Source organism: Lissotriton helveticus, chromosome 7 (genome assembly GCF_964261635.1).
Source record: "Lissotriton helveticus chromosome 7, aLisHel1.1, whole genome shotgun sequence".
Classification (NCBI taxonomy): Eukaryota; Metazoa; Chordata; class Amphibia; order Caudata; family Salamandridae; genus Lissotriton; species Lissotriton helveticus.
In genome coordinates, this window is record NC_136068.1 from 1,298,041,911 (window position 1) to 1,298,064,156 (window position 22,246).

General features: G+C 50.5%; 1 protein-coding gene across 1 annotated transcript in view; it reads right to left on the reverse strand.

Moving 5' to 3' along the window:
- The window catches only part of LOC144767358 (peroxisomal acyl-coenzyme A oxidase 1-like), a 575,229-nt gene that overhangs the window by 324,002 nt on the left and 228,981 nt on the right, over positions 1 to 22,246 (reverse strand). The window contains exon 3 of the mRNA XM_078650828.1: positions 4,610 to 4,770. Within this exon, the coding sequence (XP_078506954.1) occupies positions 4,610 to 4,770 (161 nt within the window). The remainder of the gene's footprint in view (positions 1 to 4,609; positions 4,771 to 22,246) is intronic.

Sequence of the window (22,246 nt, forward strand, 5' to 3'; positions counted from 1 at the left end):
CTCCACTCTGAATCTGCAGCTCCACTCTGCACTCTGAAGCTCCACTCTGCACTCTGAAGCTCCACTCTGAAGCTCCACTCTGAAGCTCCACTCTGAAGCTCCACTCTGAAGCTCCACTCTGAAGTTCCACTCTGCACTCTGAAGCTCCACTCTGCACTCTGAAGCTCCACTCTGCACTCTGAAGCTCCACTCTGCACTCTGAAGCTGCACTCTGAAGCTCCACTCTGCACTCTGAAGCTGCACTCTGAAGCTCCACTCTGCACTCTGAAGCTCCACTCTGCACTCTGAAGCTCCACTCTGAAGCTCCACTCTGAAGCTCCACTCTGAAGCTCCACTCTGAAGCTCCACTCTGAAGCTCCACTCTGAAGCTCCACTCTGAAGCTCCACTCTGCACTCTGAAGCTCCACTCTGCACTCTGAAGCTCCACTCTGCACTCTGAAGCTCCACTCTGAAGCTCCACTCTGCACTCTGAAGCTCCACTCTGAAGCTCCACTCTGCACTCTGAAGCTCCACTCTGAAGCTCCACTCTGCACTCTGAAGCTCCACTCTGAAGCTCCACTCTGAAGCTCCACTCTGAAGCTCCACTCTAAAGCTCCACTCTGAAGCGCCACTCTGAAGCTCCACTCTGAAGCGCCACTCTGAAGCTCCACTCTGAAGCTCCACTCTGAAGCTCCACTCTGAAGCTCCACTCTGCAGCTCCACTCTGCAGCTCCACTCTGAATCTGCAGCTCCACTCTGAATCTGCAGCTCCACTCTGAATCTGCAGCTCCACTCTGAATCTGCAGCTCCACTCTGCACTCTGAAGCTCCACTCTGAAGCTCCACTCTGAAGCTCCACTCTGAAGCTCCACTCTGAAGCTCCACTCTGAAGCTCCACTCTGAAGCTCCACTCTGCACTCTGAAGCTCCACTCTGCACTCTGAAGCTCCACTCTGCACTCTGAAGCTCCACTCTGCACTCTGAAGCTCCACTCTGAAGCTCCACTCTGCACTCTGAAGCTCCACTCTGAAGCTCCACTCTGCACTCTGAAGCTCCACTCTGAAGCTCCACTCTGCACTCTGAAGCTCCACTCTGAAGCTCCACTCTGAAGCTCCACTCTGAAGCTCCACTCTGAAGCGCCACTCTGAAGCGCCACTCTGAAGCGCCACTCTGAATCTGCAGCTCCACTCTGAATCTGCAGCTCCACTCTGAATCTGCAGCTCCACTCTGAAGCTCCACTCTGAAGCTCCACTCTGAAGCTCCACTCTGAAGCTCCACTCTGAAGCTCCACTCTGAAGCTCCACTCTGCACTCTGAAGCTCCACTCTGCACTCTGAAGCTCCACTCTGCACTCTGAAGCTCCACTCTGCACTCTGAAGCTCCACTCTGCACTCTGAAGCTCCACTCTGAAGCTCCACTCTGCACTCTGAAGCTCCACTCTGAAGCTCCACTCTGCACTCTGAAGCTCCACTCTGAAGCTCCACTCTGCACTCTGAAGCTCCACTCTGAAGCTCCACTCTGCACTCTGAAGCTCCACTCTGCACTCTGAAGCTCCACTCTGAAGCTCCACTCTGAAGCTCCACTCTGAAGCTCCACTCTGAAGCTCCACTCTGAAGCTCCACTCTGAAGCTCCACTCTGCACTCTGAAGCTCCACTCTGAAGCTCCACTCTGCACTCTGAAGCTCCACTCTGAAGCTCCACTCTGAAGCTCCACTCTGCAGCTCCACTCTGCAGCTCCACTCTGCAGCTCCACTCTGCAGCTCCACTCTGCAGCTCCACTCTGAATCTGCAGCTCCACTCTGAATCTGCAGCTCCACTCTGAATCTGCAGCTCCACTCTGAATCTGCAGCTCCACTCTGCAGCTCCACTCTGAAGCTCCACTCTGAAGCTCCACTCTGAAGCTCCACTCTGAAGCTCCACTCTGAAGCTCCACTCTGAAGCTCCACTCTGAAGCTCCACTCTGCACTCTGAAGCTCCACTCTGCACTCTGAAGCTCCACTCTGCACTCTGAAGCTCCACTCTGCACTCTGAAGCTCCACTCTGCACTCTGAAGCTCCACTCTGCACTCTGAAGCTCCACTCTGAAGCTCCACTCTGCACTCTGAAGCTCCACTCTGAAGCTCCACTCTGCACTCTGAAGCTCCACTCTGAAGCTGCACTCTGAAGCTCCACTCTGCACTCTGAAGCTCCACTCTGCACTCTGAAGCTCCACTCTGAAGCTCCACTCTGAAGCTCCACTCTGAAGCTCCACTCTGAAGCTCCACTCTGCACTCTGAAGCTCCACTCTGCACTCTGAAGCTCCACTCTGCACTCTGAAGCTCCACTCTGCACTCTGAAGCTCCACTCTGAAGCTCCACTCTGCACTCTGAAGCTCCACTCTGAAGCTCCACTCTGGCTGAACATAACAGTCTGCAGTTTCACACGTTACATTTGTGTTAGCTGCATTACGTCATAATTTATTGTCAAAGGCTGGTTCAAATATGTTCTTTCAATGTTTCAAGTCACTAGTCAGCCCACTACCGAGCAGACTGACCCGGACCCAGCCCAGTCCATCCAGGGCTTTCAGTGGCATTCATCACAGTGTCTCACCGGAAGGCGGGCATCAGAGAGAAGCGGGAGGGGGCGGGAAAGGGGGAGGAGAGAGCTGACGACGGCCGGCCGGAGCACGAAGGCGGGCACCAAAACAAGCGGGAGGGGGCGGGAAAGGGGGAGGAGAGACGCTGACGACGGCCGGCCGGAGCACGAAGGCGGGCACCAGGAAACAAGCGGGAGGGGGGAGCAAGGGAGGTGCCGGCAATGCCGGAACAGAATCGGGGGCGTTCCCGGCGTCGCGTGACGTCGGCAAAAGCCAAAGAAACGCGGGAACGCCCCCGAATCTGGTCCGGCATTGACGGACAGGCCCCTCGTCCAATGGCTAGGCTCCATTTATGGAGCCAGCCAATGAATGACGAGGGCCGACCCAAAGCCACACTACAGAACTCATCAGGATTTCGCCTGCGCGAAAAAGATGCGCAGAGCGCATCTTTTCGCCAGGCAAAACCTAAAAAAGGAAGGAAAGAAAGAAGAAAAGAGAACGAAGTAAAGGGATTGGCAGAAAGTATAGAAAGAGAAAGATATAAAGAGGAAAGAAAGAAAAAAAAATTGAAAAGGATAGAAAGAAGGCAAGAGAAGCAAAATGAGAAAGAAAGAGCAAAGGAAAGAAGAAACGAAAAAGAAGCAAACAAATAAATAGAGAAATAAAGAAAGATAAAAACAAAGGAAAGAAAAAAGAACGAAGAAAACAAACATTAAAAAAGACAAGTAATAATGAAGGAAGGAAGGATAGAATAAAAAAGTAATAAGAAGATAAAATAATACAGAGTAGTTTTAAATAGACACATACTGATCTGTTACACTGTGAAATAGTAGCAGTCAAAAAAACAAAACACTCCAAAGGGGATTTGCATTAGCAGGGGAAGGAATTTGATAAAGATGGAATGTGTATCAGATGTGGCCTGCTATCAAATCAAGCTCTAAACACAAAGACAACACTAACGTTATCATAAAGTAAAATCACTGGCTCTGAAAGGAACTAGCTTGTGTGTGGATGTGCTGCTTGTGAGAGAGCAAAATGCAGTCACTCAAAGTGAAGTTAACCAGTGGCTTCAATAGGTTGACCCACTGCCACATACTATATGTAGTAATAAGCAGAGGAAAAATGTGAATGACACAGCAACAGATCACTGAATGAAGAGAGGAGGCTGAAAGCTCCAATGTATAAGTATGTTATACATATTTTAGTAAATTCAAAGGTTCTTGGCTAATGGCAGACTTTAAAGAAACAGTCAACAGTGGATGGACAGTAGCAAATTGAAACACTGTGTAGCCTTTCTGTGTTGAACAAACCCTTATCTACTGTCTGAGCAAGAGTCCATTGGTGGAAAATTAAACAATAAAAAAAGGGATTTGCCTTTTAGTGTCTTCGAACAGAAATAAAGCCCACAAGTCGTAGCTAGCATCGGAGACGAAATTAAAACATAAAGCTTCGAGACCGTTTCACTTCATTTAAAGGAACTTTGTTACTTAATCTCTATGGGCCCGATTCACAGAACATGACGTTTACCCGATTCACAGAACATGACGTTTACTATTTTTGTGAGCTGGGTAGAGAGTGGTGCTATGGTACCAAAAAATATTTATTTTTTTAACCGCCCAAGGACGGCTCATAAATCGGTCTAAATACTTATGCTTCAGGAATCTTTCGTCTCTCAGTTTACTAATTTGTGTTGTCACTAGTAAGAAGCTGTGTTAGACTGCAGGGCTTACCTGGGAGCCCCTGGAGGCGGGGGTCTTGTAGGTGTCAGTAAAAGAGAAGGGAATTATTAGGGCACCGACCACAAACAGCCATGACTTGAATGATAAAAGTTCAAGAGTGCTTAAAGAGGGTTCGGTTTCTAGCATACCAGATTTTGTGAAGTGAGCGGGGATAATATAAAGCCATAAAGCATTATTGCACCAAGCATCTGACTAGCAGTTCCTACCAGTGGCACTGCCTGTAAGACCAGTATAAATGTTGGCCTATAGCGGTCTACATGATTGAGATCCCCATAGCAAGCAACATACCCTTGCCTTAGCAAGAACAAATATTACTATACCGTGACCCATCTCAGTCTGGGCGTAACAGCCAATGATCTCCAGATTCCAGGCTGGGATAAAGAATCGCTCCTGCTGTTCAGGGGTTGCCTGGGCAATGAGGGTGGGCAGGAACATGGAATGGTGAATATCCAGAGGCCCATACTGTCCGCGATACACACACCTGAAAACAAAAATCCAAAGGCAGCAGGAAGAATTGTAATGCGAAGAGGGAAAGAGAGGGAATGAGGAAGATGAGCATTTCAAAGGCAGAAAGTGGGAAGAGGAGAAAAGCAAAATAAATTAACATTTATAATGATTAGACGATATTCAAATGTAAATAGATGTCAGCCCTCCCTCTTTGGGTCCTAGGACAGACTATCTACTTGTACCATACATGCCATCTTATGGGCAAGCCACAAACTCCAGGAACAGCATTTAATAACATTTAATCTAACTTCATAGTTCAGAACACTACACTTGTTTTCTTTCTGGACATTTAGGGCCCAATTAGGATGGCGGGTGGATCAACCCCGCCGGGCCGGCGGTAGTCACCGCCGGCCTGGCGGGGGCGATCCGCCCGCCATCCTTGCAGCAAAGACCCCCCGCCATATTACAATGGCTGGGGGGACTGCGGCGGACGGAAAGACCGCACGCTGCTTTTCCGCACGGTCGACAAGTCGACCGGGCGGAAAAGTGTTCAATATGGTGGCGGTGTCTGTCAGACACTGCCAGCCATATTAGAATATGGGCTGGAACATGCCTTTCTGTGGCAGGATTGCTGCCACCGAAAGGCATGCAGAGTCTGCTTGCAGGGACCGTTGCGGGCCCCCAGGGACTCCGGGGGGGTGGGGGGTGCTCATGGGGGGTACCTATGGTACCCCCCTGCAGTTCCATGCACAACATGGCAGGCACCGCCATGGAAGTGCACAACATGCCTTCCTGGCATTGTGGCGGGGGGTGCTGAGAGCACCGCCCGCCACAATGTCAGGAATGCAGGATGCGCCCGCCAGTGTGGCGGGTGCATCCTAATGTCAGCAACCCCTGCACCAATGGCGGGCGGTCCCATTCCACGGGAGGATCCGCCCGCCATCCTAATGACCCCCTTAGTATTTAGTCAGTCTCTGTCTTGCTCTATGCTTAGGATTTAGGGCCAGATGTAGAAAGCCTGACTACAAAAGTGCTTTTTATAATGTTCAAAAGTTTTTTTAGAAGGCAGGAAATCATTTTAGACTTGTAAAAGGATTTTTGAAACCCTTTCCGAATCACAAATAAGAGGGGGCATGAAAGTAGCGCCTCTTTCCTATTTATGAGTTGGAAAAGAATGCATCAATGGTGTGTGACCCCAATTGTGCTTGCAAACTATTGATCAGTTTACGACCCCAGAATTGAAGTGGTACCTGATTGTAAAGGTAAACCTGTGACTTGTGAGTCAGCTTCAGCTTTCCGAATCATGTCAGCTTCCTGTGGGGTTTCCCAGGCCAGAAACAATTTTTTGAAGAACTAAAACAGCATCTATCCCTTTAAAGTACACGAGCTGATTTTAAAAACAAGCATTGGCAAAGCGAATAGGTGTGACTTTAATATGCTAACCGTTAGCTAATTAGAGCAAGAAACATAGGAAAAGAACAGCAGGAGCAGACAGAGAGGACCATAATTGTAAAATATCCCCTCATGCAGTTCAATGCAAGCACTAAAATGGTGTTGGGGGGGCGTGGCCAAGATGGCGGCGGAGTAAGACGTGCTTTGAGTCCCCTCCGGCGCCGGGCCTTCTATAGCCTTGTACAGCACCTGGCCCCGGGCTCATTCACGGCTCCCCGGACGCACCTGTAGCCACTGGGGTCCGTGTCCAACCGCCGGATCCGAGCTTGCGGCGGAGGTGCCCCGGGAACGGCGCCAGATCTGGAGCGGGCGCACCACGAGGTCCGGCAGCGGCACTGTGGGCCCCGGGGGACTGCGGCCTGGTCGGAGGGAGCTGAGGACCGCGGCTGCCCTGGAGGGCTGAGTGGGGACACCCGGAGCGTCCAGCGGGATCCCGGTCACGCCTGCGGACCGACCGCAGCTGCAGATCCCGGCTGCGGAGGAGCGGCGGGGCCCGGACTACTGTGGGACCATGCCTTCCGGCCTGCGGAGTACGCGACCCTGGGGCTTGCAGCCTAGCGGCGGAGGCGGATCGGAGCGTGCTGTGGGGCGAGAAGAGGTCTTCCTGTCTGCCCGGGGTGGCGGAGACTTGCACCGGACATCTCGACGGCTCCTGGCCGGAGCAGGGGGGGCAGGACCGGGAGGGGTGCGGTCCGAGCATCCCGACCACACGGACTACGCGAGTCCTAAGACTGCGGCCTGGTCGCCACGAAGGGACGGAGCGGGCGCTGCGGCCCACCCGACAGCTGAGCTCCCTGCGCACATGGAGACTCTGGGGGCAGTGCTTGGATTCGGTGTGCCACTGGGCACAGCGTGGCTGGATGGACCGGGGCCGCGTCTGCTCACTGCTGTAGGGCCCCTGAACCACGCGACGGACAGTTGATGGGCTGGTAGGCCGTATCGGAGTGTGCCTCAATCTCCCCCCTCGCTGTGTAAGGTTGGTCGGCTCCGGCGTAGGGGACACAGCACCTCGGATGAAACGGCCGCTACTGAACTGCATTTCACTGGTAGAGTCCACTCTTCAGGCTTCGGAGCTGGCTCCGCGACTCACGGCAGTACGAGTCTGAGTGGGGGTGCTGCATGGAGTGGAGGACGCCTGGCCATAGGGCCCATCCCTGCACTGAGGTATAGCAGGCACGAGGGCGGCAGCGCGGCTGAGGCCTGGGGTCGGCGTCTGTGGACCTTGGTCTGTTTTCACTGGGATCCGGCGCAGTACTTCGCAAAGGGCGTGCAGGGGTGACGCCATATGCCGCCTGGACCGCCGACGCCATCGTAGGTTCCGTGGCAGAGACGGTGAGCACGGGGGCTGTGTCCTGGATTGGGACAGAGTGCTGGTACTTTGGAGAGGCTGCTTACTGTTGAAAGGTGCATCCCTGCTTTGTACTGGGTTCCCGACGGAACCGAGGTGCAACGATGTCTTCTTCGATGCGCAAAGGGAAACCCGGCAAGGATGGCCAGCCCAAGGGTCCCCAACAACCGGCGTCGCCTGGTCCCAGCGCATCATCCGGGCAGGGAGATGATGAAGCCCCGGCTACCAAGGCCTTTATGTCGGAACTGTTCGCATCTATAAAGGAGGATATCTCTGAGCTCCGGGCTCAACTGGCGTCGGACCTCCGCGAGGTGCGCAGGGACGTGGACAGCGTCGGAGAATGCGTGGCCACCCTGGAGGACCATGACCTAAGCATGGCGAACGATGTCCACCAACTGCAACAGGATGTGATTCGACTCACGGAGCAGAACTTAGACCTCCAGGCCCACACGGAGGATCTGGAGAACTGTTCCCGCCGGAACAACATCCGCACACGTGCTGTGCCGTGGGACGGAGAGGCGGGTGACCTAAGAGGCTGTGTGCAGGCACTTTTCTTGCAGATACTCGGCGAGGAGGACCTGCATGATGTCAAGATGGACAGAGTCCACAGGGTAGGTCTGCCCAGACGGGGGGGAGGGCCGCTCCCTGACATCTTGGTCTGCGTGCATGACTTCCAGCTAAAGGAGCGTATCCTGCGGAAGGCGCGGGACATTCCGTCCCTGCAATTCCGAGAGCACCGTCCTCAACTATATCAGGACTTAGCAGCTTCGACGCTCCAGAAGAGACGAGAGTTCCGCCCGGTGACCACCTTTCTGCGAGAGCGCAACATTTCCTATTCCTGGGGGCACCCCTTCCGCATCGTCTTCCGGTGGCAAAACAGGCTGGCGCAAATCCGTTCCCTCCAAGTGGCGAAAGAGCTTCTGGGCCTTGATGACTCGACTCCATCGCCGGCGGCTGGCAATTCACCATCACGGAGGCGGCGGCGGTCCTCCTCGTGGCACAGAGTGGGTTCGGAGACGGATCGCAGGAGGCCTGATCGCACGCTTAGCTTGCAGGAGAGAGGTGAGGCGGTGGCCTCTGTAGCCTTGGTGACGTTGGCATCTTCTCAGCAGAGCTCCGGAGCAGCCTAATCCTTGGGCCGATGGCCGATGGTGCCGGAGGGGCAAGTGAACTCAGGTACCGTGGGTATATTTGTACTTTTCGAGAAGACACCCCGGACCGTGGCCCCGGGGGACCCATCAGTGGTTTCCCGACCCCATCCAGAGGAGGTCTCTTCGGACTACTATCCTCTGGGACTGTTGAGTGTATTGTTATGGTTTGCTTGTTTGTTGGGGGGGTGGGGGTTGGGGGGGTTTGAGGGGGAACCGGGGGGGGGGGTAGTTGGGGATTGGGGGGGGGGTGGGCTGGGTGGTGGTGGTGACCGATGGATGCTTGCTGCGAGTCTGGTTTCCCGAGGAGGAGCGTTCCATGGGCATTTGTATACCGAGTTCTTGAACGGATGCAACCTAAGGTGTTATACCTTGACTAGGTACTCCCGTTTACTGCTGTGGGGCCGGAGCTTTGGGGTCCATGGGGCCTGGGGCGGGAGAGGGGAGTGGAGGGGGGAGGAGTTGGTCGAGTCCGCGCAGAAGTGGGCTGGGGCAAGAGGGGCAGTCGGGATGTGTTTGGCGGAGGTGGGGCGAGGGTATGTTGACATTACGAAAGCAATGCGGCGGGGCCTGATGATTCCTCATGCCTCTTAGCATCGGCACGTGGAATGTGAAGGGTCTCAACTCCCCGCAGAAACGCCAAAAGCTCTGGAAATACTGGTTGGACCATCACTTAGATGTGGTGGGTCTCCAGGAGACCCATCTGGCGCGCAGGGATGAGCTCCGGCTCCGACATAAACACTTTCCCCTCATCTACAGGTCTTCTGCCTCTACCAAGCACAGGGGGGTGGCTCTTCTCTTTCGGGCATCCCTCCACTTCCAACCTGTGGGGGTGTGTTGTGATAAGGAAGGTCGCTGGTTGATGGTTAAGGGGTTGTTATACGGTCGATTATGCACGTTTGTGGTGGTGTATGTTCCCAGTGCTCAGTAGAATGGCTTTCTCCAGGGCCTGTTGGATAAAGTGGGGGAATTTGTTGAGGGGCATTTGTTCTTACTGGGTGATTTCAACATGGTCTGGGACAAAGATTTAGATAGCTCCCGCGCTCAGAGGGCGGACTCCGGTGTCTTTTCCGCCGAAACGAAATGCCAGGTGGGCGATTTGGGATTTGTTTACGGCTGGCGCTCCATGCACCCTCAGGCCTGAGATTATACCTTCTTTTCCCACGTCCACCAGTCCTATTCCCGCATAGACCATATCTTTTTGAGCCAAGCCCTCCGGGGTGATGTCCATGATTCCAGGGTTTTTCCGCTCTCCATATCAGATCATAGCTTACTGGTCCTCGTGCTGCACTGGTCGGTGAAGGGAGATGGCATGCGGAAATGGTACTTTCCTGCTGCGCTTATCAGGGATGATACCTCATGTAAGGAGCTACGGAAGGCTATCAGGGAATTCCTGATTCTTAACCCGGCGTCGGACACGTCAGTGTTCAATACATGGGACGCTTGCAAAGTCTCGCTGAGGGGCACTTGCATAGGCCTCAATGCAAACCTCAATAAATTGCAGAGGAAGGAACGGGAAGATTTGGAGGCAGAACTTGCCATCTTGGAACAGGCGCACAAGTCGAACCCATCTTGGGTAACCCTCCGACCTCTAACGGCTGTCCGGGGAAGATTAAAGGCTCATTACAAAAATCGAGCTGAGTTCACCCTCCTGCGGCTGCGGCGAGTATCGTACTCGCAGGGGAACAAGGTGGGAAGGCACTTGGCCCGTCAGCTCCGAGAAAAGAGGGAGAAGGAATACATTGGAGGGATCCAGGACTCTGGGGGATCCTTGCAGCACCGGGACGAGGATAAGGCGGACACCTTTGGCCGATTCTATGCTGCATTTTACAAGGTCGACTCTTTAGATCAGGGCGCCCAGGACGAGTTCCTGGCAGACCTCCCCGTGCCGCAGGTCTCAAGAGAGTGGAATGAGCTCTTGGCGGCCCCCATTTCCAGACCAGAGGTGTTGGAGGCAATTAAGGCCCTGAAGCTTCACAAGGCGCCGGGCCCGGACGGTTATACTGCTCTCTTTTACAAATCGTTTGCGACGGAATTGAGTGATCATCTGGTCTCCCTTTTCAATGAAATGGCAGTCACTGGGAAGACTTCTGGGACTATGGCCGAGGCCATGAAAACCGTGCTTCCCAAGCCGGGGAAGGATCTTTCCAAATGCTCGTCGTATCGCCCGATAGCACTCTTCAATGTAGATGCTAAATTGTACTCCTCTATCATTGCCCGCAGGCTCCAGGACCTGATGCCAGCCATCATCCACCCGGACCAGTCCGGGTTCATTAAGGGGTGGCAGACACATGCTAACTTGAGGCGGGTGATCCACCTGATAGAGAAGGCTACCAGGTTCCGCATCCCGGCAATACTGGTGGGGCTGGATGCGAAGAAAGGCTTTTGATCGAGTCGACTGGGAGTTCCTGTTTCACACCCTGGCCGCCTTTGGTTTTTCGCACCAGTTCATAACAATGATTCGGGCAAATTACAGCAGCCCCAGCTCGAGGGTGGTGATTAACGGGCATCGGTCTGCCTGTTTCCCTCACTCACGAGGAACGAGGCAGGGATGTCCTCTCTCCCCTCTCCTCTTTGCCTTGGGTATCGAACCTCTGGCGCTTGCGATACGGGAGAGGGAACAGATCAGGGGCCTTCCGTTCATGGGTGAACAGCACAAAATTTCCCTCTTTGCAGACGATGTGCTGTTGTCAGTGGGGGATCCGGCTCAATCATTGCGGCATATTCAAACGGTGCTATCCGAATTCGAAGCAGTGGCTGTGTTCAAGGTCAACTTTGACAAATCATACATACTAAACCTGACTCTCCCTCCAGCGGACGTGGAGCGGGTACGCTTGCTCACGGCGTTGCCATGGGCGTCTGCCTCTCTGTTATACCTGGGAGTTCAACTGACTTCTTCCGTAGGATCATTATTCTCGGCTAACTTCCCCCCGATGCTAGCTGCGGTACGAGCGGATCTGGACCGGTGGAAGCCGAAGTTTCTCTCATGGCTTGGCAGGAACCATGCTCTTAAGATGGTCCTTCTGCCTAAGTTTCTTTATCTTTTCCAGGCCCTTCCTATCCCGATAGAGGTGAACTTTTTCCGGCGCCTCAAAACCTTGATGCTGAGATTTGTTTGGCAGGGTGGACGGGCACGCTTCTCCTTCACGACACTGCGACGACCGCGGAAGGAGGGGGGAGTGGGGTTCCCCGACATGCACTTGTACTATAAAGCCGCGCAGCTACGAGTACTGGTGGAATGGTCCCAGCAGCTCTCAGAGAAGCACTGGCTACATATGGATAGGAGTGTGGCCGGGAGGTCGATCTGGGACTTGGCCCGGAAACCGAAGGTAGACAGGCCTAAGAATGCCTACATTAGCACCCCTACTAGCACGGTTTTGAAGGTGTGGGATACGGTCACCGGCGATGAACGCTGGACCACGTTTCCGTCTCCCTTTACTCCCATTCACTTCAACCCGGCCTTCCCTCCGGCGATGCAGGAGGGACCCTTCAGGTTGTGGAGAGAGGGAGGCTGTAGAGCGCTCACACACTCGTTCCATGAAACGGCGCCCCTCACGGTCCACAACTGCATGCGTGACTATGGGATACCGGCCACTGAACGCTTCCGCCACAACCAGCTTCTCCACTGGGCGACATCGGCGGGAATAGGAGATGCCGCTACCAGGCCACTTTCACCATTTGAGGCCATTCTTCTACGCACCTCCACTATGAAGGGGACGATTTCCTTCCTGTACGGGCTACTACTGGCCACTACGGTCTCTCCGCGTCCCCACTACATGGAGCACTGGGAGGCCCTTCTGGGCCGAGACGTTTCCGAAGTCGAATGGAAAAGCCTCTGGCGCGATATCACGGCGCATAACCACTCGGTGAATCTTAGGGAGGCCCACTTAAAGACCATGTTCGATTAGTATCTTTACCCGTCCAAGCTCCATCGAATATTCCCAGCCTCTTCAGACAGGTGTTGGAGGGGCTGTAGGCTGTTGGGGGATTACCGCTGATGAAGCAAAGCTTCGCATATTTTGCGACTTGCCGAAGTCATGAACCTCGTGTATGTGTAACAAGGTAATAAGTGTACGTCTTACTAACGATTATATTAAGTTTGAATAAGGATTAAGAAGCTTGCCTATGTGTATTCCTAATGTATTTAATCCGTGTCCGTAAAATATGGCCGCCGCTTATATTTAGTTACTGCGCATGCGTCAGCCACACTCACGTGTCCTGACGGGTCTGCAGAAGTGGAGGGAAATTTATGCGCATGCGTAATTCATAGCTTTGCCTACAATGTGGTACTGCTCGTGCCACTGCTCTTGTGTATGTATCCATGTAGCTAACATTTAAACTGCATAAGTATATTTCTTAGTGATAAGTTGAAAGTACAAACCCAGTGATGTGTTTTCATACTGTTATTTCTATGTATTAATTCGTTCTCGCTTACTTTCCATGTACCGCGGGGAATGGGGGTCCGAACTGGTTGGGAGCCATATTGAAGGTCTCTTCTGCGCATGATCCTGGAGCACTGAAAGGTGGCAACTTTGGACAGCGGAACTCAGCCAGCTGGCAGCCACAGTCATGATGCTCCTGGGAAAGCCACCTCTGCGCTATGAGAACGGAGAATGTTGCTCCTCATATGATACAATGTGTGTTGCGCTACTGTTTGCCGTGCAGTTTCTCATGGGAACCCCAATCTTGCTAGGCGGTACCCAAATATGTAAATGAAGCATCCAAATAGTATGTCATGATTGGTGTGTTACCCAAATCCTATCTTAGGACCAATCCAAATTGAGGGATTCTGACACTTTGCAACATTAGGGGGTGGTACACTGTCCCAAAACTGTATATCTACCCTGGGTTCACCTAGGGAATTGTCCGACTTGTCTGGTTTAGCTGACCTGTCACTGACCCATCGTACTCAATAGGTGACTGAAGATACAGAGAGCTGCGGAGCACTCTGTCCGAAATTGACCATAGACTAAGGTTCTACTGAACCTTAAAGTGCTGGCGAAGCACTTTGCTGGGAGTTCGCTGACCCAATCGGGGTCTTGATCGATAGCTGCAGAGAGGGTGGAGCGCAGGCGTTGCTTCCAAACTGCGGGTGCGGTCCTGTCCTGAGCGGTCCTGTCCTGAGGGTTTGCTATCCTGTCCTGAGGGTCCTGTCCTGATTCCTAATCTGAGGGTATCCTGTCCTGTCCTGGGTGTCCATTCTGCACCTGCTGTCCTTTGAGGGGTATCCTTCCTTGAGGGTTTCCTGTCCTTAACTGACCCGTGGCCAGGGTTTGGTTTTCCACACCAGTCTAGGTAAATACTGCTCTAAATTCTTTAAACTTGCACCTTTCTATTTTCTGTCTTTGCTTAAATAAAGACACCTCTTGCATATGTTGATTTTTCCATGCTTTTGCCGCAAACTATTGAAACGTAAAGTCATTTGCATATTTTTCGATATGTTCCCATGTTACCCTACCTTTTAGAAATCATATTTTGCATTGCAGTTTGTCATTTTCTGATATGGTCTAGAACGGCCTTACTTAAATTTTCTAAAGATTTCTTGCCTTGAATGCATAGCATATTTCCTTTGCAACTCATTATTGCATTTAAATGATTACCCTGACTTTATTTCTCTATAGTTATGTACTTTTCATTATCTTGGTTATTGATTGCCTTATTCTTGTAAGTTTAATGCTTGATGATAACGAACTTTAGATAAACATTTTAAAACTTCCAGTTGTCCGTGGTCATTTACAACAGTATTGAATGTCATTTGAAATTGCATTTGCTGCCTTTCCTTTTACAGCTAGGCCCCTGATCCATTGAAGTCATAGGTACCCGTGTCGGTGGATGGTAAGTCGGGTACACTAAGTAATAACAGTAGGGAACACACACAATTGGTAGCAGCCCGTGAAGTCGCCCTGTCAATGAATAGTGTGAATTGAAAGTATATGGGCCCTGAAGCCGGAAACGGCGGAATCATTGGCTGGGTGACCTCGCGCGCTCTATCAGTTTTCTGGTAGATCAGAGGATGGTTAGGGACTAGCTAAAGGTTAGGCAGGATTAGTTAGACTAGTTAAGTCGGTAGCTGCTAGTATATTGATGCTGCTATAAGAGCGGCTGTTCCGAGGGGACTGATCACTCTCTTGTGAATACGCTGCTGAAATCAATGAATTGTTTTTTTATTATTATTCTTGTTCTTATATTATTATATGTATTAATCCATGCGTTTGTAAACCGTATTGTTTCTTGTTGTCCGAACTCCCCGGGGAATTGAAAGGGCAAGTGGTGAATAGAATCCATTGTCCTGAGGTCACAGGCTTAAGGAAAGTTAGGTGCAGGTTAGGATAACCGGGAAGCACTAACTAGGGTTTTTCTGAATACGTGTGTGAATAAATGTCAGTAACGAGGTTCATTGGCAAAATTCCCATAGTGGCGTAACCTAGTAAGGGTCACATCGGAAGAGTAGCAGGTTCATCGGAGCTTGTGTGAAAGCAGAGGGGTCCGCTGGGAAACCTTAGACTCGGATATATCCCGGAAAGAAGTGGATGAGTTTAGGGGAATAACAGGTTCACCGATGCTAGAGTGAAGGGTAGGCGGAAGAGATCTACCCGCAGCGCGTGAAAAGTAAATGGAAGTAGTTTACTTGCAGTAAATCAAAGCTATCCTGTCTAGACACTTGAGCACTGTGGCGAATGTGTATTTGTTGTAAAATAACCAAGCACTGAGCACTTTAGAAAGAAAGAAAGTTTCCGTTACCTTGTGAAGGGAGGGAGTCAGCCGCGAAGCGTCTCTGACGTCACTCCGTGCCGCGCTGGGATTGGTAGAAACAGCGGGCGGGTAGCGGGGCTGGAATTGTAAAGGAGGGGTGAAGCGCCGGAGCGTGAGGACAGTCTCACGAAGGGGCCGCGCACCCATTGGCCGAAATTATTTTGAACGCGCGCACCTCATTGGTTGCACGGAATTGCAAGACGCATTCTGATTGGAGGTGACTTTCTAAACAGAGTTAAGCGTAGAAATCGTATGTGGCACTCATATTGTCCAGAGACTAGACCCGATCCAAGAAACCAAGGGTTCGAAAGGGATCAGTGGAAAGCTAATAGATACGATATCATGTACGGAGCTAAGAGAAAGATGTCCCTTGTAAGTAGGGTAAAGAATTATTTCAAAACAGACAAACCGATTAAGTCTAGAGAGGGCGTTACTATCCCGCCACCGAATACTCCCGCCTCATTCATGATGTTTGACCGAGGGTACAATACCTGTGTGTGGTTGGAGAATTGGGTGAAGTACACAAAAGATGACGGAGTATTGGCTTTTCCGTTAGACGGTACTTTTAATGGCAGAATTTTATTTAATTTGAGAACCCGAATGAATGAATTACATCCCAGACCGAGACTAACGCAGTATGAGGCATTAGAGGAATGGGAGATTGAGGCTTTCGAAAGAGAGAAACCACGAATGGACAAAGGTCTGACAAAGTGGTACCCCAGGCTGAAACAAGAGACCAGGGATACAAGGATGAAACAGTGGAGACAGAGTATGATTGTTGAGGGTCTGTTTCCCATGATGCCAGCAGGCAACCCTTCTGGGGGAGAGAAAAGGACAGAGAAGAGTAAGCATTGGGGAGCCCTAGGGGAGTCAGACGATGAATTGTTAGATGACATTTTTACGAGAAGCCCGCCACCTTATAATGAGGGAACCCGACCTTCCAGTATAGGAGAAATTGCCCAACGTCCATCTATTAAGGAGGAGGATAGATCCATATGTAGGGGGGGAGGTGGCCAGGTATTGCCCTATTTTGAGAAGCCCGAACCCCCAGAAGTGAGGACTATATATCCTAGAATGCCCGTGAGCCCGGAGGAAAAATATTCCCGTGAAAAGCTCTTTTTCCCCAGACCAATTTATGAGAACGAAGAAAAACCAGTAGGTTCAGGAGTACCCTTTTTGGAGCCTCCATATGGGGAGGAGCGCAGGTCATTTGGGACAGGAACTTTGTTCCCGAAACCAAATTATGGTGGGGGACCGAGTGAAACGCATCCTACTGCCCCGAGTTTTACGCCTCAACTGACCCCACAGATAGTGGCTGAACGAACATTAGGAAGACTATTAGATGAAAGGGAGCAAGAGGTCCTAGCTAGACAGAGAACAGAAATAATTCAGAAAATCTCCCAGTTAAATACTAGTCCTGAAGCTTTGACTATTCCGGTAACAATCGGACCAGTAGTTCCGTTGTACGGGAATAATCAAGGAGGTCCGAACCCTCCAGTTATGAACCCGATAATGGCCCCGCCGAGGCAAGAGCCCCTACTGATAGACGATCAGTCCAGTGAGTGTGAGTCTGATGTTGTGTTCTTGGACCTGCCAAACAAACAAGCAGGGAAGGGAGTGCAGAAGAGGCATAATCCTTTCGATACGAAGGAAATTAAATTAGAATCAGCAACGGGTACCAGGAGTGTCTCTTTGGTAACACCGGAAGAAATTGAAAATTGGAGTCGTGAATTAGAAAAGCAGGCTCCGCAAACGAAACCTTTAGACCTCTACAAACTGAGAGTAGAAATAGAAGAATTAATGGCAGGAAATGTGGGATTGGACAGATTAAATACCTATTCCGAAGAAGAATTGCTGTTTATGTGTAAAAGCCTTACCCGGAGTACTAGGGTGCTCCACGAAAAACTGACCGACACTGCAGCTAGTATGGGGATAGATATATCCAGATCGAAGCCCTTGCAGAAACCATACCGAGCTGAGTTCTCCGACAAGGATTTAGAGAACTTGAATGTGTCAGGGAGGAAATTGCAGATTAAAGAGTTGCTTGCAGTTTTGCAAAAATGGGGAGACGTGGAAAGGTGGAAAACGAGGTGGGCACATAAGAAAGATGAGGCCCGATCGAGACAAACTACCCCTGAGTTCCCTCTGAGAGAAGTAGACAAGCCTGAAACATTATGCCCCATGCGTGAAGTACCAGGTGGGAGGTATGTGCACGTTCCATGGTCCAGACAGGATATTGTGTCCTTTACTAACGATTTTCTGAAACTGCGCGAGAAGCCAGTTGAATGGTACCGGCAAGTGGAAAGGTTCGTAAAGGTGCAGAAATGCCTGTGGAAAGACCTGGATGGGTTTTTCGACATTGTGGTCCCGGTCGATCTATGGACCGAGTGTAAAATAGCCATAGCCTGGCCTAGTGAGGAGTACACAAGAGATAAAGAAACAGGGGAACCTTCGAAGGAAGTCATGAGGAAGTATGAGCAGGTAATTCAGCACTTGAAAGAAAAGGTGCCAGCAAAGGAAACTGATTGGACCAGGATAGACAGAACAACGCAGGAAAGAGAGGAGACAGTGCACTCCTATTATGAAAGGCTGTTGCAGGTATTTAAAACCTAGAGTGGTATAGATAACATCGAGATGAAGGATATGACGCACTTTATTTACAGGTTTGTAAACGGTTTAAGACCTGAAATTTGTCAGTGGATAAAAGATAACAAAATCTGTTGGCACTCCAAAAAGGTAGACGAGGTCCTGCGGTACGCAAAGTACTGCGAGGACGAGATGGCAGAAAAGAAAAAAGCTCTGAAGGAGAAAGTGATGTGGGCTCAGGTGAAGCTCGCAGAACAGCAGGAAAAGCAGTTGAGTAACATGGTCAAAAATGCTAAGAACGAAGGTCCTGGGGGAGGGGGAGGAGGCAAGCCCCGGCCCAAAATGAGCAGGGAAGAGGCTATGAAGAAATTTCCCTGCCATCAGTGCGGCGAAATTGGACACTGGCGTAACGAGTGTCCATACTTGCCCGAAGATAACCCCAAAACTCCTGATTTAACTCCACAGACGCAGAAAGAGAGACCAAGAAAGACTCAACCACAGGTAAAAACAGTTCAGGTGCCCCGAGCACCAAAGCAAGTATACAGGGGAAAACAGGCAGAGGGAGATGAGATAGAAGTCTGGGAAAGCAATGAGAACAGAAATGCAGCAACTTCGCAGTATCTTTTAAATGATACCTTCCTTTGTGATGACCAGTACTGACGGGGCCTGAGAGGGGAGGACGAGGAGTGCGTACTTGGCGCCTCCTTGCCGGTAGACCAGTCCGGACCATACATTGAAGGAAAGGTTGACGGAAATGATGTCACCTTTCTGTTGGACACTGGCGCTACCCGTTCTACTGTGAGAACAGTGGACGTTCCAAACCTACCCCTCTCGGGAGAAGCCATCCAAGTAGTGGGTGTATCTAATCAATTGATTAGTACTCCTGTTACCAAGCCCATGGAGATCTCAATTGGAAACTTTAAGGAAATGCATAGATTTGTCGTGTGCGACACCAGTCCAGTAAACTTACTGGGATGTGATTTGCTGTGCAAAATGAACTGTACCATCTTTTGCACACCAAAGGGTGTTGAAATTCAGACCCCAGATGAAGATGGGATTTACAAATTAATGTTAGCCCGCCCTGACTCAGAAATTAAACGAATGACCATGCAGGATTTACCCAAAGAACTCCAAGAAGCAGTGAAGCCAGAGGTGTGGGACTTTACTGGGAAAGATGTAGGGTTAATGAAAAATGTGGACCCCATACAGATAGCAATCAAGGACAATGCAGTGTACCCCAATACTAAACCCTACAGAATGAATGCAGAAGTGAAAGCTGGTGTTACTGTGGAAATACAGAAATTGCTAGAAGGAAACATCATACAGGAGGTGATGAGTAGCCCATGTAACTCCCCGATTATGGGCATCAAGAAACCTAGTGGCAAGTACAGAGTAGTGCAGGATTTACGAAAAGTCAACAAGATAGTAGTTCCCTGTTGCCCTATAGTCCCGAACCCAGCAGTGATTCTGTATCAGATTCCCTGGGATGCTGAGTGGTTCACTGTGATAGACCTGTGTCATGCATTCTTTTCCATTCCCTTGCATCCAGATAGCAAATTTCTTTTCTCATTTGCCTTCGAGGGTCACGTGTATTGCTGGAACCGGGTCCCTCAAGGGTATACGGAGAGCCCCTCTATCTTTAATCAGATCTTGAAAAAATGTTTGGAAACTTTGGTCTTACCCGGGAACTCTGTCTTAGTGCAATACATAGACGACCTCTTGGTGGCGTCTAAAAGTCATAAGGATTGTGTGATTGACACCATTGCCCTACTGAATCACCTGTGTGAAAAGGGACATAAAGTGGCCCCTGACAAGTTACAGTTCTGTGCAAAATCGGTGAAATATCTGGGGCACCAGATAGAAAAAGGTGTCAGAAAAGTGACATGGGAAAGAGTGAGAATAATTCAAAAGATGCAGTTGCCCCGTACTCAGAAAGAGATCAGAATGTTCCTGGGTGTGATAGGATACTGCAGGCAGTGGATTCTGGGATTTGCAGTCCTAGCTAGGCCCTTAATAAAAATGACCAAAAGAGGAACACCAGAGATTGTAGAATGGGATGATGAAAGCTTAACAGCCTTCTCCAAACTGCGAGATTGTCTGTGTACAGCCCCTGCATTGGGAATGCCAGACTATTGTAAAGAATTTGCCCTATTCTGTGACACTCGCGATAATTGTGCGTTGTCTGTCCTAACTCAAGAACATGGCACAACCAGAAAGCCTGTGGCATATTTCTCTGCCACCCTGGATCCAGTGGCTGCTGGATTACCAGGTTGTTTGAAAGCAGTAGCTGCTACCTGTGCCAGTTTAGAGCAGAGTGAGTCAATTGTAATGGGACATCCGGTAACTGTGTATGTCCCACATGGAGTGGTAATTTTGTTGACCAGAACAAAAACTCAGTATCTCACCCCTAGTCGGCTGACTAAATACGAAAGGATTCTTGTGGGTGCTGCAAATGTAAACATTGTTAGGTGCAGTATTCTGAACCCAGCCACCTTACTCCCCGACCCAAAGCATATGGAAGGGGGGGTGGATGATGAACATGATTGTATTGATCTAACAGAATTCAACACCAAGCCACGCCCAGACATAAAAGAAGCGCCGTTGCCTGTGCATGATAAAGAACTTTTTGTGGATGGTTCATGTCTAAGGCATGAACAAGGAGGCCTGAGTGCTGCCTATGCAGTAGTGTCCTTAGAGAAAATTGAGGAAGCAGGTTATCTATATCACATCAAGTCTGCACAAGTAGCCGAATTGATTGCTATGATAAAAGCTTGCCAAATTGGGAAGAACCTACGCATAACAGTGTACACTGACAGTCAGTACTGTTATGGGGTTGTGCATGACTTTGGCCAATTGTGGCTACAGAGGGAGTTCCTGACTTCATCAGGTACCCCTATTCAAAATGGAAAAGTTGTTCAGGACCTTTTAGAGGCAATCCAGTTACCAAAGGAACTGGCAGTGGTAAAATGTGCTGCTCATAAGAAGAGCATGGACAAGGTATCACTGGGAAACGATTATGCTGATCGAGTGGCCCAATGGTGCGCAAGAGATCGGTATATCGTAAATCCAAAACGAGGGGGGCCAGGAACCAGCTGCCAACTTCAGGTGTTTGAAGAAGTGCCTACATGGGATGAAGTGAAAGAGTGGCAGCAGGCGGCACCTTGGCAAGAAAGAGAGAAGTGGAAGGACGATGGGTGTAGACCGAGACGTGTGGATGGTGTCATCTTAGGTCCAACTGGTATGCCTGTGTTGCCTAGACACCTACTTAGCACCATGGCGAGGTTAATACATGAAGGATCACACATTGGTAGGGATGCCATGATTCTAGTGTTCCAACAGACTTGGTACAGTAAAAAGTTCAGGAAGGTAGCGGAGTCCCTCTGCCAGAGGTGCCTGTCATGTCAAAAGATGAACCCAGGGAAGAGGACTGTGGTGGAACTGGGGAAAATTGGGAGGTCCGGGGGTCCCTTTGTGAGAATACAGGTTGATTTCATCACCATGCCCCATTGTGAAGGGAAACGATATGTCCTTGTCATGGTCTGTTTATTTTCCAAGTGGGTGGAAGCTTTCCCTACTCCCCAAAGTGACGCAAAAACAGTAGCTAAGTGTTTATTAAAAGAGCTGATACCTAGGTTCGGGGTTCCAGTCACTATTGAATCAGATCAAGGCTCACATTTTCAGAATGCAGTGATCGACGAACTCTGTAAGGCCTTTGGAATTTCCCAAAAGCTTCACTGTGCCTACCGTCCAGAGGCTTCTGGAGTAGTGGAACAAATAAATGGAACTATCAAGAACAGACTAGCAAAACTGTGTGATGCAACTAAATTGACCTGGGTGAAGGCCCTGCCCCTGGTCCTGATGGGACTCAGAAGTATTCCTGATCGCAAGACAGGCCTAAGTCCCCATGAAATCATTATGGGAAGAGTGATGAGACAAGCATGGGTGCTAGGAAGCAAACTGTTGAATATTACTGATGATTTGGTGCTTGAATACTGCAAGAGATTGGGTGACCAAGTGCGTTCTATCTCTCGCCAGATCGGAGAAGACGCCATCCTCAATCCAACGACTCCTCTCCACAAACTGGTCCCAGGGGACTGGGTGAAGATAAAGAAGCATACTCGGAAGAGCTGCCTGGAGCCAAGGTGGGGAGAAAAACGTCAGGTGATCCTGGTAACCACCACAGCAGTAAAGTGTGCAGGAGTTCCACGCTGGGTACACGCCAG